General features: G+C 37.0%; 1 protein-coding gene across 2 annotated transcripts in view; it reads left to right on the top strand.

Annotated features, from left to right (window-relative positions):
• Nucleotides 1–13,397, top strand: part of LOC127660360 (PH and SEC7 domain-containing protein 1-like) — a 45,819-nt gene that overhangs the window by 23,615 nt on the left and 8,807 nt on the right. For both annotated transcript variants that reach the window (XM_052150493.1, XM_052150494.1), the window contains exons 7-10: nucleotides 255–298; nucleotides 4,253–4,440; nucleotides 6,480–6,550; nucleotides 6,650–6,807. In XM_052150493.1, coding sequence (XP_052006453.1) covers nucleotides 255–298; nucleotides 4,253–4,440; nucleotides 6,480–6,550; nucleotides 6,650–6,807 — 461 coding nt within the window. The remainder of the gene's footprint in view (nucleotides 1–254; nucleotides 299–4,252; nucleotides 4,441–6,479; nucleotides 6,551–6,649; nucleotides 6,808–13,397) is intronic.

Raw genomic sequence — 13,397 nt, forward strand, 5'->3', positions numbered from 1 at the left:
AATTAAAAATGTATGGGCTACTGGTTTTCCTTTTCCATCTGAGCTAATGATGTTTGGTTTATTGTTTCCATGAGATTGAAGTCAAAATACTATGGTCTGCAACACCTGGTTCATTGTTATTGCAAATTTTCAGGTGCTATTTTGAGCTAAATCAGTGGGATGTTTGAGTACACCCACACCCACACATACACACTCACAGAACAAATGTTGATGTGTTTTTGTGATTAATGGTGTTTTCTTCCCTCTTTTAACAGGCTCTTTACAACTCTATCAAAAATGAAAAACTTCAGTGGACAATGTAAGTCAGATCTTTCCCCCTAGTAGACCCTTTACAATGCTTGGAACAACATGTAAATCATGACTTTTGATGAATAATTCATTTGAATGTTTGAGTAAACTATCCCTTTATAAGGTCATTATATTGCTTTAGATGCTTAAAGGGCCTGTAAACCATCCAAAGAGTACTGTAGGTGTGTTCATGACTTGCGCATTCCAGATTTTGTCACCATGGTTACGGCAAGTTGCCTCTTCATAATTACAGGATGACATCTTTGGCTAAAGCTCAGGCACCATTGTTCTTTCTTGCTACATTTTTTTCCTTGCATACACAATAACTCTGTTGTTTACATATTGCTGCAGTAGCCTTGTTTATATATGAATGAGAAAAGAACGAGATATTGTTTTATTCTCTTTCATTCACCAGTAGTTATTTCATCTTCAACGATCCCAGTGTCCCCACGCTCTCTCTTCATATCTCCTGCACTCCTTCTCTTTGTCTCTCTCCCCTCTCTCTTTCTCTCTCCCTCCATGAAGTAAGTTTTATTCAATTCATTGCACTTTCATTTATTTAGAGTTGTAAGATTCTCAGCTAAAGGCCATAATTAACTGAATGAATCAATGCACGTCAGTCACCATTTTTTTATTTGCCTACTCTTTCTCCCCCTCTCTTGCTCTCTCGTGCTCTCTCTCTCCCACATGGTGCTTCATCTTCTCTGCAGTCTCTCTTGGTTACCAGTGTGGAGGCCAGCAGTTACTAAGCAACAGATTAGAGCATTATCAAGTGGAGGCAAAGGCTATGCACTGTGCTGTAGCAGTTAGAGAAGAATGTTTAACGGTCCAAGCCTCCAGCGCTCTCCAGGGTGTCTTGACTGCACTCCCTGCACAACTGTCACTCAGCTTGAGATGTGTACATATAGAACAGTACCAAGCACTGGAGTCTGAGTTTTAGTCTCCATCAAGACTTTTAAGGCTTGATGATTCTTTTGTCCAAAGCCGAGTTTGATTGCCCCCACTGGTCTCTTTTCACATTGTACTTTCAAGTTCTAACCACAATCAATGTGAGTACTAGCAGCAACTGTTTACCACCGTAACTAGATAACAACTGAGGAGAAGAAGATACCAGCTTCACTGTTTTATTCATGGTTTTGTCCCTTTTGATTTACCATCAACTTTAGAATTGACAGATCAACCACGGGTGCAGTGCAAGAGAATGTGAGCTGTTCACCGAAGAAAATGTATTCACTGATAAGCAGCTACGAAAAATGCATTATACTATAATAAGTGTGACAAGGAGTATGCAAATGTATAAATTATACATCACTAATAGTTCACTTCCGTGATGTAAGACTTTCATACCAAGATGACTTGTACGTCAAACCACTTTTTAAAGCGGACTCAGGTGTCAGGCTGGTTGGGATGCTTAAACAAACAAAGCAATGTTTTGACAGTGCTTCAGAGCCACAGAGTTTACACTTTTCAAAGGAATCAGTCTGCGATTGGCTTACTTATTGTCATGATTCCCGGTCCTATGGCCGCCTCCCAGGCCTCCTGAACCTGTCCCTGTTCTGCGGCCACCTCCCAGGCCTCCTGAACCTGTCCCTGCCCCTTGGACTTCCTGCCTGCCCTCTGTGCCCCCTTGGACTGCTTTCTTGCCCCTTGTGCCCCCTTGGACTGCCCTCTTGCCCCTTGTGCCCCCTTGGACTGTCTGTCTGCCCCTTGTGCCCCCTTGGTCTGTCTGTCTGTCCCTGGTGCCCTCTTTGGTCTGCCTGCCCCCTCTCACTCCTTGGACGATCTCGGTTCACTTTTATTTTTTTTGGGGTATTCCTTTTTTCCTTTTTCCTTTTTCAGGAGCGTCTGGAAGCTGCTCCTTAGGGAGGGGGTTATGTCATGATTCCCTTGTTGTCTGCCCCATGTTTCACTTGACTTTGTCTAAAAAAACTACACTTCCCACAATTCCCGGTTCTCATCACTGCCATCATTGTGTCATTGTTTGCACCTGTTTGTCGTTTGTGTTCCTCCTGTGTCTGTGTATATAAACCCTGTTTGTTCTCCACTCCTTGTCGTTCGTTTTTACGTTGATGAATGTTTGTTATGGATGTTTCTCCTGTGTTTTGCTGTTCCTGTTTATGCCTTGTTTCCCTAGTTCGTGTTCCTTCGAGGTTTTCTTGTTTCTAATGTTTAAATTTTTGTTTATCCCCTCGTGGATGTTTTATTTGTTCCCAGTGTTTTGTTTTACTCGTTGTCTTCTTGTTTATTTAAATAATAAAAACCGTGCATAGATCCAACCCCTTGTCTGCCTCCTCCTGCATCATAACACCTATAGTTGTCTCTTCATATTAATTAAGCCGAAATAGAAGAAAATATTTTCAAACTTTAATCAAATACTCAAGAGTGATATAACAGAAAGACTGGGTTTGGTAGCTCCTTGATGATGGTAGCCTCTTTTTTAAGATTAGGGCTGAGAAAAAAGGTTTCAGATTCATCTCCAAGCAGGGCTGATCAAGGAAACTGAAAGTGTCTGCATAGCCACATAACTCCAGTACAATTAGCAAGAAGTGGTCTCTTATGAGACAAAAAGTGTCTGTTAAATGTCAAGTAACCACAGCATTGCAGTATAGTTTCAGTTTATTTTGACTTAATGCTTGCATATATACACTGGTGGCCAAAAGTTCTTATGGAAAGAGATTGGTACTTTTATTCACCAAAGTGGCATTCAACTGATCACAATGTAGTCAGGACAATAATAACGTGAAAATGAACTAACAATTTGAAAAAAATAAAAATAAATCAGAACTTCTTAAACTACTTCAAAGAGTTCTCATCAAAAAATCTTCCACATGCAGCAGTAACAGCTTTGCAGACCCTTGGCATTCTAGCTGTCAGTTTGTCCAGATCCTCAGGTGACATTTCACCCCACACTTCCTGTAGCACTTGCTATAGATGTGGCTATCTTGTCGAGCACTTCTCACGCACCTTACAGTCTAGCTGATCCCACTAAAGCTCAATGGGTTAAGATCCATTACACTCTTTTCCAATTATCTGTTGTCCAATGTCTGTGTTTCTTTGCCAACTTTAACCTTTTCCATTTGTTTTTCTGTTTCAAAAGTGGCTTTTTCTTTGCAATTCTTCCTATAAGGCCTGCACCCCTGAGTCTTCTCTTTATTACTGTACATGAAACTGGCGTTGAGCTGTTAGAATTCAATGAAGCTGTCAGCTGAGGACATGTGAGGTGTCTATTTCTCAAACTAGAGATTCTGATGTACTTATCCTCTTGTTTATTTGTACATCTGGCCTTCCACATCTCTTCTGTCCTTGTTAGAACCAGTTGTCCTTTGTCTTTGAAGACTGTAGTGTACACCTTTGTATGAAATCTTCAGTTTTTTGGCAGTTGTATAGCCTTCATTCTTAAACGAATGATTGACTGATGAGTTTCTAGATAAAGTACTTTATTTTTTCTTTTCTTATTTTTTGTTGCCATTTTTGACCTAATATTGACCTTAAGACATGTCAGTCTATTGCATACTGTGGCAACTTAAAAACAAACACAGAGACAATGTTAAGCTTCATTTAATGAACCAAATAGCTTTCAACTGTTTTTGATATAATGGCAAGTTATTTTCTAGTACCAAATTAGCAATTTAGCATGATTACTCAAGGATAAGTTGTTGGAGTGATGGCTGCTGGACATGGGGCCTGTCTAGATTTGATAAAAAAAAAATGAATTGTGATAGTGCTGTTTTTTACATCAGTAATGTCTGACTATACTTTGTTATCAGTTGAATGCCACTTGGTGAATTAAAGTACCAATTTCCTTCAGAAACAGCTAAATCTGTACATTATTCCACCAGTGTATAAGTACGTATATATTTTTTAATGCAAAAAAGTGAAGCAGCTATTGAATGTTTATACATTGTGGCTATATGAGAATGCAGACTGCTCTTATTAATAATGCTCTTGAATGTGTACTCTACAGCGATGAGGAGGAACTGCGGAAATCTTTCTCTGAGCTGGATGGCAGGAAAGACTCTGCGTCGCACACCATGAAGCGGATCAGCAGTGGAGGAAACCCCCTCGTCAGTGTCCCTCAGCAGTCCAGCGCTCAGGTCTACAATAACGGCTTTCTCGTGCGCAAAGTTCATGCTGATCCTGATGGCAAGAAAAGTATGACATGCTTCAGATACATCCTTTTAATTGCTTTTACTGACACAATGTCCTTGGCCATTTCTTTTTAATTAAGCAATATACTAAAAGAGCATAGAAAATAAGAGAAGAATTACTCCCTGACACATTCCTGTTTTAGTTAAATTATCTACACATCCTGAAAAAAGATAACTATGCTTGAGAAGCAAAATTTTTATTTGCAGATAACATATCTTAAGTTTATATTTCTTACCTTATTGGCAAAATTGTTTTTTATTAAAAAAACATTTATAACTTCAGACTTATGTATAATTTTAAAGCTTGATACAGCAAAATCTGTACTTTACAATGCATGTCAGGATTATGATCAAAACTGAACATGGGCTTTGACAAGTTTTTTGATAATCTATTCATAAATTTGCATTGTACATATTATTGTAATTTGTAAAAAATATATAACATATGTTGTTGGAAAGCTCTTATAGAGTAGAATACTACCAGCATATTTTTGACATGTTACATGTAAACAGGTGTCTCTTATAAGAGGCGGTTTTGGCGGATTAAAAAATGGAACATAACATTTCACATACCATTACTTAGAGGGGATTCCCATTAAAACGAGTCCACTCACAATGTAATCAGATACATATATCATTAGATAATCCACACGAAGCACAATGAGCACACAGCACATAATGTGCTATCTGGCAAAAAACATGTTAGCTTTCCTGGATCATTTGACTTCATTGGAAATTATGTAGTACGTTGTCCAGCATTATGGAACTCTAAACCAATCGTATTAGGATTCAGACAGTCATCCAAATTTGGGCAGGGAGGATGCTATGACATTTGATTGATTTGTAGTATCAACACTAAATTTTACTCAGTTAAAATTGACATGATTGGGAACAAAGCAAAACAGTTTTTCAGGAGCTACCTTATTTACTCCCTGAGATATACTGTATAGGGTCAAATCAGAAACTGGTTTTCAGCAGTTTCTTAGGCTGAGTCTAATAATTTATCATAAACTATGGGCATGTTTATACCTGGCCACTTCATGCATTTTCACTGATCGTATAGCTATCCGATCATGAAAAGACCAGGTGTAAGTGCCCTCCGAAAAGCATTCAAGACGGATTGCGATCCGATCGCTCAGACCACTTTCAGAGGTGGTTTGAGACACATTCCAGATGAAACTATGTAAATTTTACCAGCGCTACATCAGCGTAGGCAACAAGCGAAACAACAGCTGTCACAGAATATTTACATAGGGCTTGCGTTGTGCAGTAAATAACAACAAAGAAAGAGATGAATCCATGCTGTAGGAGAGACAGAATGTTTTTCCTCATTTATTTGATGCAGATCACTGATGAATCTGATACTAAACACTGACATGAGCGCAGGACGGGTATCACCTACGAAAAGCCACAAGGGGCAAAACATAGCGCTCCAATACACAGACACAAGCATGCTGGGCAAATTCACATGGAATGAAATAATAAAGCACATGTTTTAAATTCACTGAATTAGGTAAATGGAATTATTAATGATTAAATGGAATTTTCAATCGGATAGCAATACGATTAGTAAAAAGCATGGCCAGGTGTAAACAGGCCCTTAATAATTAAACATTTTAAAAGTTTTCTTTAAATTATACCAAACAATTGACCTTCTTTGGCTTTTTTTGTCGAGTTATAAGCCTTTAGTTTTGGGCATGCCCCTGAAACAGGAAATCTTTAAAAACACCTTCAGAGTTGTAAAGGGTTAAGCATAAATCTAACTAAATTATTGAGTTTTATGCTTCAAACAAACAAACCAAGGGCAAGTATTGGGGTAAGAAAATTAACTTCATTCAAGATAAATGATCTGAAAATGTGTCATACACTATTTTATATCTTAAATAAATGTGTCTTGTTTTAAAGATGTTTAGATTTGTCTACTTGATAACAATACAAACATACTGATTTTCAGTGCGTTTTATAAATGATATCACTTATTAACCTTGTTGTAGATTATTTCACCTGAAATATTTCAAGTTTGAATGTTTATCATTCTTTTAGCTCCACGAGGTAAAAGAGGGTGGAAGACATTCTATGTCATCCTAAAAGGACTGATTCTCTACCTGCAAAAGGTATATTTAATTTAACTGTTCAGTGAAAACTCGGACAATACTTTTTGTGATTGCTGTAAGTCATTTGTGATTTGTCTTTTGTCTGTGATTGGTCTGCAGGATGAATATCATCCAGATAAGCAGCTGTCTGATGAGGACTTGAAGAACGCAGTATCAATCCATCATTCTTTAGCTATGCGGGCAGCAGACTACAGCAAGCGGCCCAACGTGTTTTACCTTCGTACTGCAGACTGGAGAGTCTTTCTCTTTCAGGCCCCGTAAGTCCTTGTACCTTATCTGTACTTTAAGGGTGGAACTGTTTAGAAATATCAGGGTTGGGGAGCAATGAAAACATGTAACTGGATTACGTATTTAAAATACAAAATATAAGTAACTGTATTCCACTACAGTTGCAATTGAAATCATTGGTGATTAGAATACAGTTACATTCAAAAAGTATTTTGATTACTGAACAGATTACTTTTCATTTTATTATCATTTGTTTCATTTAATATTTAGTCCTTTCAGATGGATATATATATATATATATATATATATATATATATATATATATATATATATATATATATATATATACATATTAATGGTGCAAGTGCATTTGAACAGCGGTGAAACACTTTCTTATGATGTGTTACAGTCATACGAGCAGACAGATGTAAGTTTGGAAGTAAATTGTCAGCTTTAAGCTAAGCTACCATTTTACATGCACGTTACCAGGCACGATCATATTTTTTTATCAAGACAATTCACGTTGGATCATAATTTCTTGTTTTTTAGTTAGACCTTTGATATAAGGGCAAAAATCGTATTCTTGATAATCATTTTTCTATTGCTTTAAAACAAGATCAGTTTGATGTATCTTGTTTTAGAAACAACACTGCATAAGATATTTAGGTTTTTCAAAGAATGTATTTTTAACATGTGTATTTTGTCTTACTGTACTGTAATGAGTTTTTATAGTCAAAACAAGTGAAAAATATCTACCAGTGCTGAAGAAGTAATCCAAAGTATTTAGAATATGTTACTGACCTTGAGTAATCTAACAGAATACATTACAAGTGACATTTTACAGCATGTATTCCGTATTCTGTAGTGGAATACATTTCAAAAGTAACCCTGCCAACCCTATATACTATATATGTGGCAGGGCGGAGAGCGGGCTGGGTCGTGATTCTACACACCCGGTCCCTTATCAGGCTAATCAAGCCTCCAAGAGGGATAAAGGCGAGATCTCTCTCTCCCGCACAACCCTCTGCAGTCGGCCTTTATCCCTCTTGGAGGCTTGATTAGCCTGATAAGGGACCGGGTGTGTAGAATCACGACCCTGCCCGCCCTCCTCCCTGCCACAATATATATATTAAGAAAATTAAGTCTATTTTTTAAGATTTTTTTAATTATGGGTGCTAGAGGCATTATTTTCATGACAATTAAGCACATTTACCGGTAAATATCTTTCTCCCAATGCCCATTGGTAATGCTGTAATGCCAAAAGATAATGACATATGTACATTTGTAAAGTACAATTTTAATTATACATCAAAGTAGTATTTATTCTGATTTGTGTCTGGACAAAAAATTATTTTTACTAGGGATGTCTGGATAACAATACTGGTATCAGATTTGGGTCCGGTACTGGTTCTCACTTGTTCTTGTGAAAATGCAATCATGTTATGTCCTAGTGTGATTAATAAATCACAAATGCTGTGATTTATTGAGATAAATATATAGTTTGCATGTGCTGCACGCTTCACAGTGAATGCGTCGAGCCGGTATTGTGCCAATACCAGCTGCTCATACCTTTTAAAACTCCTTGGCTCTTACACAGAAAACACCATCATGAGCATTGCATGCTCTGTTTGAAGCAGATGACACCGAGCAGAGCTCTAATTCACTTTATAGAGAGGCACATACAGACTACATATGTATTTAATTAAATAGCAGCTTTTTGCAGTTTAATAGTCACATTAGGTCACATAGTGACCTGCCTTTCAGCATAGTCCTTTTCAAAGTTTTCTGAAAAGAGAAGCTAATATCAAAAACATACAGAATCAGAAAGGGTTTCACTTAAAAATAAAAGTTTCTGCCACAATAAAAGCTTAATTTAAATGGAAAAAATATGACAGAAATATATGACAACTGTAAAGTTGTGTAATATTCACTGTAACACTTCTAATAATAATAATAATAATAATAATAATAAACAAATATAATTGTATTTAATTTAACAAATATCTCACATCTGTGATACTCTGTTATGCAGCATTTTATTTTACAAAAATAACTCCAATGTTGTATTTTGGATTGTGCTGTGAAGTTCTGTATAAAAGCACTTCATTTGATGAAACTAATTCAATATTGTGTTGAAAATGAACTGTTCGGGGGCCTGGGTAGCTCAGCAAGTAAAGACGCAGACGACCACATCTGGAGTCGAAGTTCGAATCCAGGGCATGCTGAGTGACCCCAGTCAGGCTTCCTAAGCAACCAACTGGCCCAGTTGCTAGGGTGGGTAGAGTCACGTTGGGTTAACCTCATAATGGTCGCCATAATGTGGTTCTTGCTCTCGGTGGGGCATGTGGTGAGTTGTGTGTGGATGGCGTGGAGAATAGCGTGGACTTCCACACGTGCTAGGTCTCCTCGGTAATGTGCTTAACAAGCCACATGATAAGATGCTCGGATTGACGGTCTCAGACGCGGAGGCAACTGAGATTCATCCTCCGCCACACGGATTGAGGCAAGTCATTACGCCATCACGAGGACTTAGAGTGCATTGGGAATTCCAAATAAGGAAGAAAAGGGGAGAAAAAAGGAAGAAAAAAAGAACTATTCTATTTTCCTTTGAAAATAAAAACAAAAATAAAATAAAAAAACTGGGATCAAACCATTTCTGTGAAATGAATCCAAAGAGACAAACAACATAATTTAAGCAATGTGAGCACAATATTCAGCCTTAAATTTGTATTATTAATGGCAAGACTTTGTTAGCTGAAGATACATTGTTGTTTGGAAACAGGCCAGAACAAAAATACACAATGTCACAGACACACCGTGAACTCAGTGCACTAGCTGGTTGTTGATTAAATGCAGGGCTTATAACATCCTTATCAAAGTGTTCTCATCTCAGATGAATGACTCGACATGCATCTTCCAAGAGGATGGATCCTTTTCAGCTATTTTGTCCAAGATAGACACACTGAAACTCTCTCTCTACTCTCATTTTGCTCCATCTGTTTGTACATTCAAATAATTTATATTTGTATAGTGCTTTTCACAATGCACATAAATTCAAAGCATCTTTACAGAAAATTATGTAGTAATGTCTTTGTGTCAAAGTAGTGTGATTTTAAAAAAAGACATGATTGTAAATTGTGCCTTAAAATAAATAATTATATTTATGTTTAGACCCCCATTGAGCAAGCTTAAAGCGACTGGGGCAAGGAACACAAAACTCCATAAGATGTTGGTTGAAGGAGAAAAATAACCTTGGGGGAAACCAGGCTCACTGTGGGGGCCAGTTCCCCTCTGGCTAAACAGCATAAATATAATGCCAATATTATTTATTTATGTGTAGTACAAGTCAAGATTTAAAATGAGTAAACTAATTAAGTGTTAGGGGCCAATGTTTAAATAAAAATACGTTGTATTAACTGTAAGTTTAATGACTCAAGTCTTAGAATTGACATTGATAATTAACTGCGGAAGTGCAAACAGAAGCATTATCTTTTGTTATTTGGTTGTGAGTGTAGTCCATCCTTTGACCAAAGTGATTCAGGCAGAGGTCAGTAAGGTGCACTGCTGTTCGACTGTAAGCTTGTGGCAGATTAATTTCCAGTGGAGTCCATCTTAAATCCAAGTTTCAGACAGTGTCCAGTGAAGTATCCCATGTCTGACAGTTGGTGCTGGCATCAGTTCATCCTCTGTTAAGTCCATCGTAGTAGACTGAAGTGATATCTGGCTGGCACAGGCTGCATCATCACTCAGGAACACATAGTAGTGGGAGTCGGACATCAGGCAGGACCAGAGTAGGACATCATGCAGGACCAGAGATGGATCTGGCAGGATCTGGTAACCTCAGCATATGTATCCCGAGGTTAAGACGCTGAAACAAATAGAATAATATTAGTGTAGATCCCATTCACTTTAAAACAAGATTATAGAACATGAGATGTGTTTCTGGTTCCGGCAGACCTAACTAATGCAGCATAACTATGAGGTGATGTTAGCTGAAATTAGGTGTATTCCTGGCTAAAAAGATGAGTCTTTATTCTAGACTTAATCTGAGAGAGTGTGTCTGAGTCCTGAACCATCTTTGAGGACTATTCAATAGTATAGGAGCCAAATAGGAAAAGGATCTACCTCCTTTTGTGGATTTTGATATTCTAGGTATTATTAACAGGCCAGAATTTTGTGATCTTAGTGAACATGATGGAATATAGCATGGAATATAAAAGGTCACATAAGTACTATGGAGCTAGACCATTCAAGGCTTTGTAAGTAGTCAGAAGTATTTTAAAATGAATACAAAATTTAACAGGTTGCCAAAGTAGCGATGCTAAGATTGTGCTGATCTGATCATATTTCTTGGTACTAACTAGTCAGCACTCTAGCTGCTGCATTTTGAACTAATTGAGTTTATTTATGGAAACTGCAGGAAAATCCTCCCAGTACTGCATTACAATAATCTAGTCTTGAGGTTATGAACGCATTTATTCGTTTTTCGGCATTAGAAACAGAGAGCATGTGCAGTAACTTAGCAATATTTCTGAGATGGAAGAATGCTGCTCTACAAACATTGGAAATTTGGTTTTCAAAGGACAGATTGCTATCAAATATAACACCTAAGTCCTTCGGTGTAGAAGACAACGTGACTGTACATTCATCGATAGTCTAATTAAATTTGAGCATCTTATTTTTAGAGGTTTTTGGTACAATAATTAGTACCTCTGTTTTGTTGGAACTGAGTAGGACATTTCTAGCCATACAATCTTTGATATCATTTATACACTCAGCTAACTTGGAGAATTGTGAAATTTCATCAGGTTTCAAGGAAATATTAAGTTGGGTACAGTCGGCATAACAGTGAAAACTAATTCCACAGTTCCTGATAATGTCTCCCAGGAGATGCATACAGTATATAAGGAGAAAAGGAGATGCCCTAAAACTGATCCCTGTGGCACTCCATTCTTAACTTTAGTTTGACCTGACAAATCCTCATTTACACAGGCAAAGTTGTAGCGGTCAGATAAATAGGGCCTAAACTAAGGCAATGACTGTCCACATATGCCAACATAATTCTCAAGCCTATCCAAAAGAATTTCATGATCTGTCGTGTCAAAGGCAGCACTAAGATTTAAAAGCACTAGAAGAGAAATGCAGCCGCGATCAGATGATAAGAGCAGGTAATTTGTAACTCTGATAATTGCAGAATCTGCAATTGGCAGACAGCCCAAAATCCTTACTGAAATTCTTCATATGTTTTTTTATTTATTTTTTTTTGTTGTAAAAATGAACATAGTTTGGAGGATGCTACATTTTCTAGTATTTTTTACATAAATGGAAGATTCGAGATTGGTCTATATTAAGCCAACCCTCCAGGATCAATCTGTGGTTTCTTGATAAGCAGTTTAATAACTGCTTTTATAGATTTTCTTGGGACATTCCCTAAGGATAATGAGGAGTTAATAATATTAAGAAGAGGTTCTGAGATTACAGGAAAAACTTCTTTTAATAGATTGGTCAGTATTGAATCTAACATACATGTTGTTGATTTTAATGTTTTGATAAGTTTGTTTAGCTCTATCTGTTCTATAATAGCAAAGTATTGAAGTTGCTTTTGAGGAATAATATGAGACACTGTCTTCAGAGGTGCTATTGCAGATGGTTGCATAATTCCAATTTTGTATTTGATGATTTACATTTTATCAGAAAGAAATTCATAAAGTCACTACTGTGCTGTGATGGAATATTTGGTTCAGTTGAAGCTTTATTCCTTACTACTTTATCCACAGTACTGAATAAACAACTAGGATTATTGTGGTTATTTTCTATGAGTTTGCTAAAATATACAGACCTGGCAGCTTTTAAAATCTTTCTGCAGCTAGAGACACTGTCATTCCATGTACCACGAAAGACCTCTAATTTTGTACTCTTCCACTTGCACTCCATTTTTCGAGCTGCTCTCTTGAGAACATGAGTGTGATCATTGTTTGGGGGTAAAACTATCAAGAGTGCTAGAGAAGGCTGTATCTACATAATTACGTTTTCTTTAGTGATTGAAAGAATAGTTTGTTAACATGGCGTAGATTGAGTGGCCTTTGCTAAGCGCAGCATACAGGAGACATGTTAATGATCTGAGATGGCATCGCTCTGCGGCATAATTGCTATATTATCAACATTAATTCCATATGACAGAATATATGTCAGAAAATTCTAATCCCAGTTTATTATTTTCTTTATGTATGTGACTGTTGAAGTCACCAACGATTAATGCTCTATCTACAGTAACTACAGGATCTGACATAAAATCATCAAATTGGCCCTGGTGGTCTATATACTGTAGCAAGAACAAGACAACTGAGATTAAAGCCAGGTTTCAGTCAAATAGAGCAAATCTAAACTATGATCTGTAATAATTTTAATTTACAATTAGTGCTTTGGATGGAAGTGATCTAATATTTAGTAGCCCTACCTTTATAATATTCAATTTTTTTATTAATTTCAAGTTTGATATCAATCAGATTTTTTTAGACGTTTGGATTAGCCAGTTTGTCTCCTTCCTGACCTTGGCTCCAGTTAGTCAAACGCTATCACTATTAAGCTTATGAGCCAAATTATTAGAGAGGAGAGCGGC

This window comes from Xyrauchen texanus, chromosome 20 (assembly GCF_025860055.1).
Source record: "Xyrauchen texanus isolate HMW12.3.18 chromosome 20, RBS_HiC_50CHRs, whole genome shotgun sequence".
Classification (NCBI taxonomy): Eukaryota; Metazoa; Chordata; class Actinopteri; order Cypriniformes; family Catostomidae; genus Xyrauchen; species Xyrauchen texanus.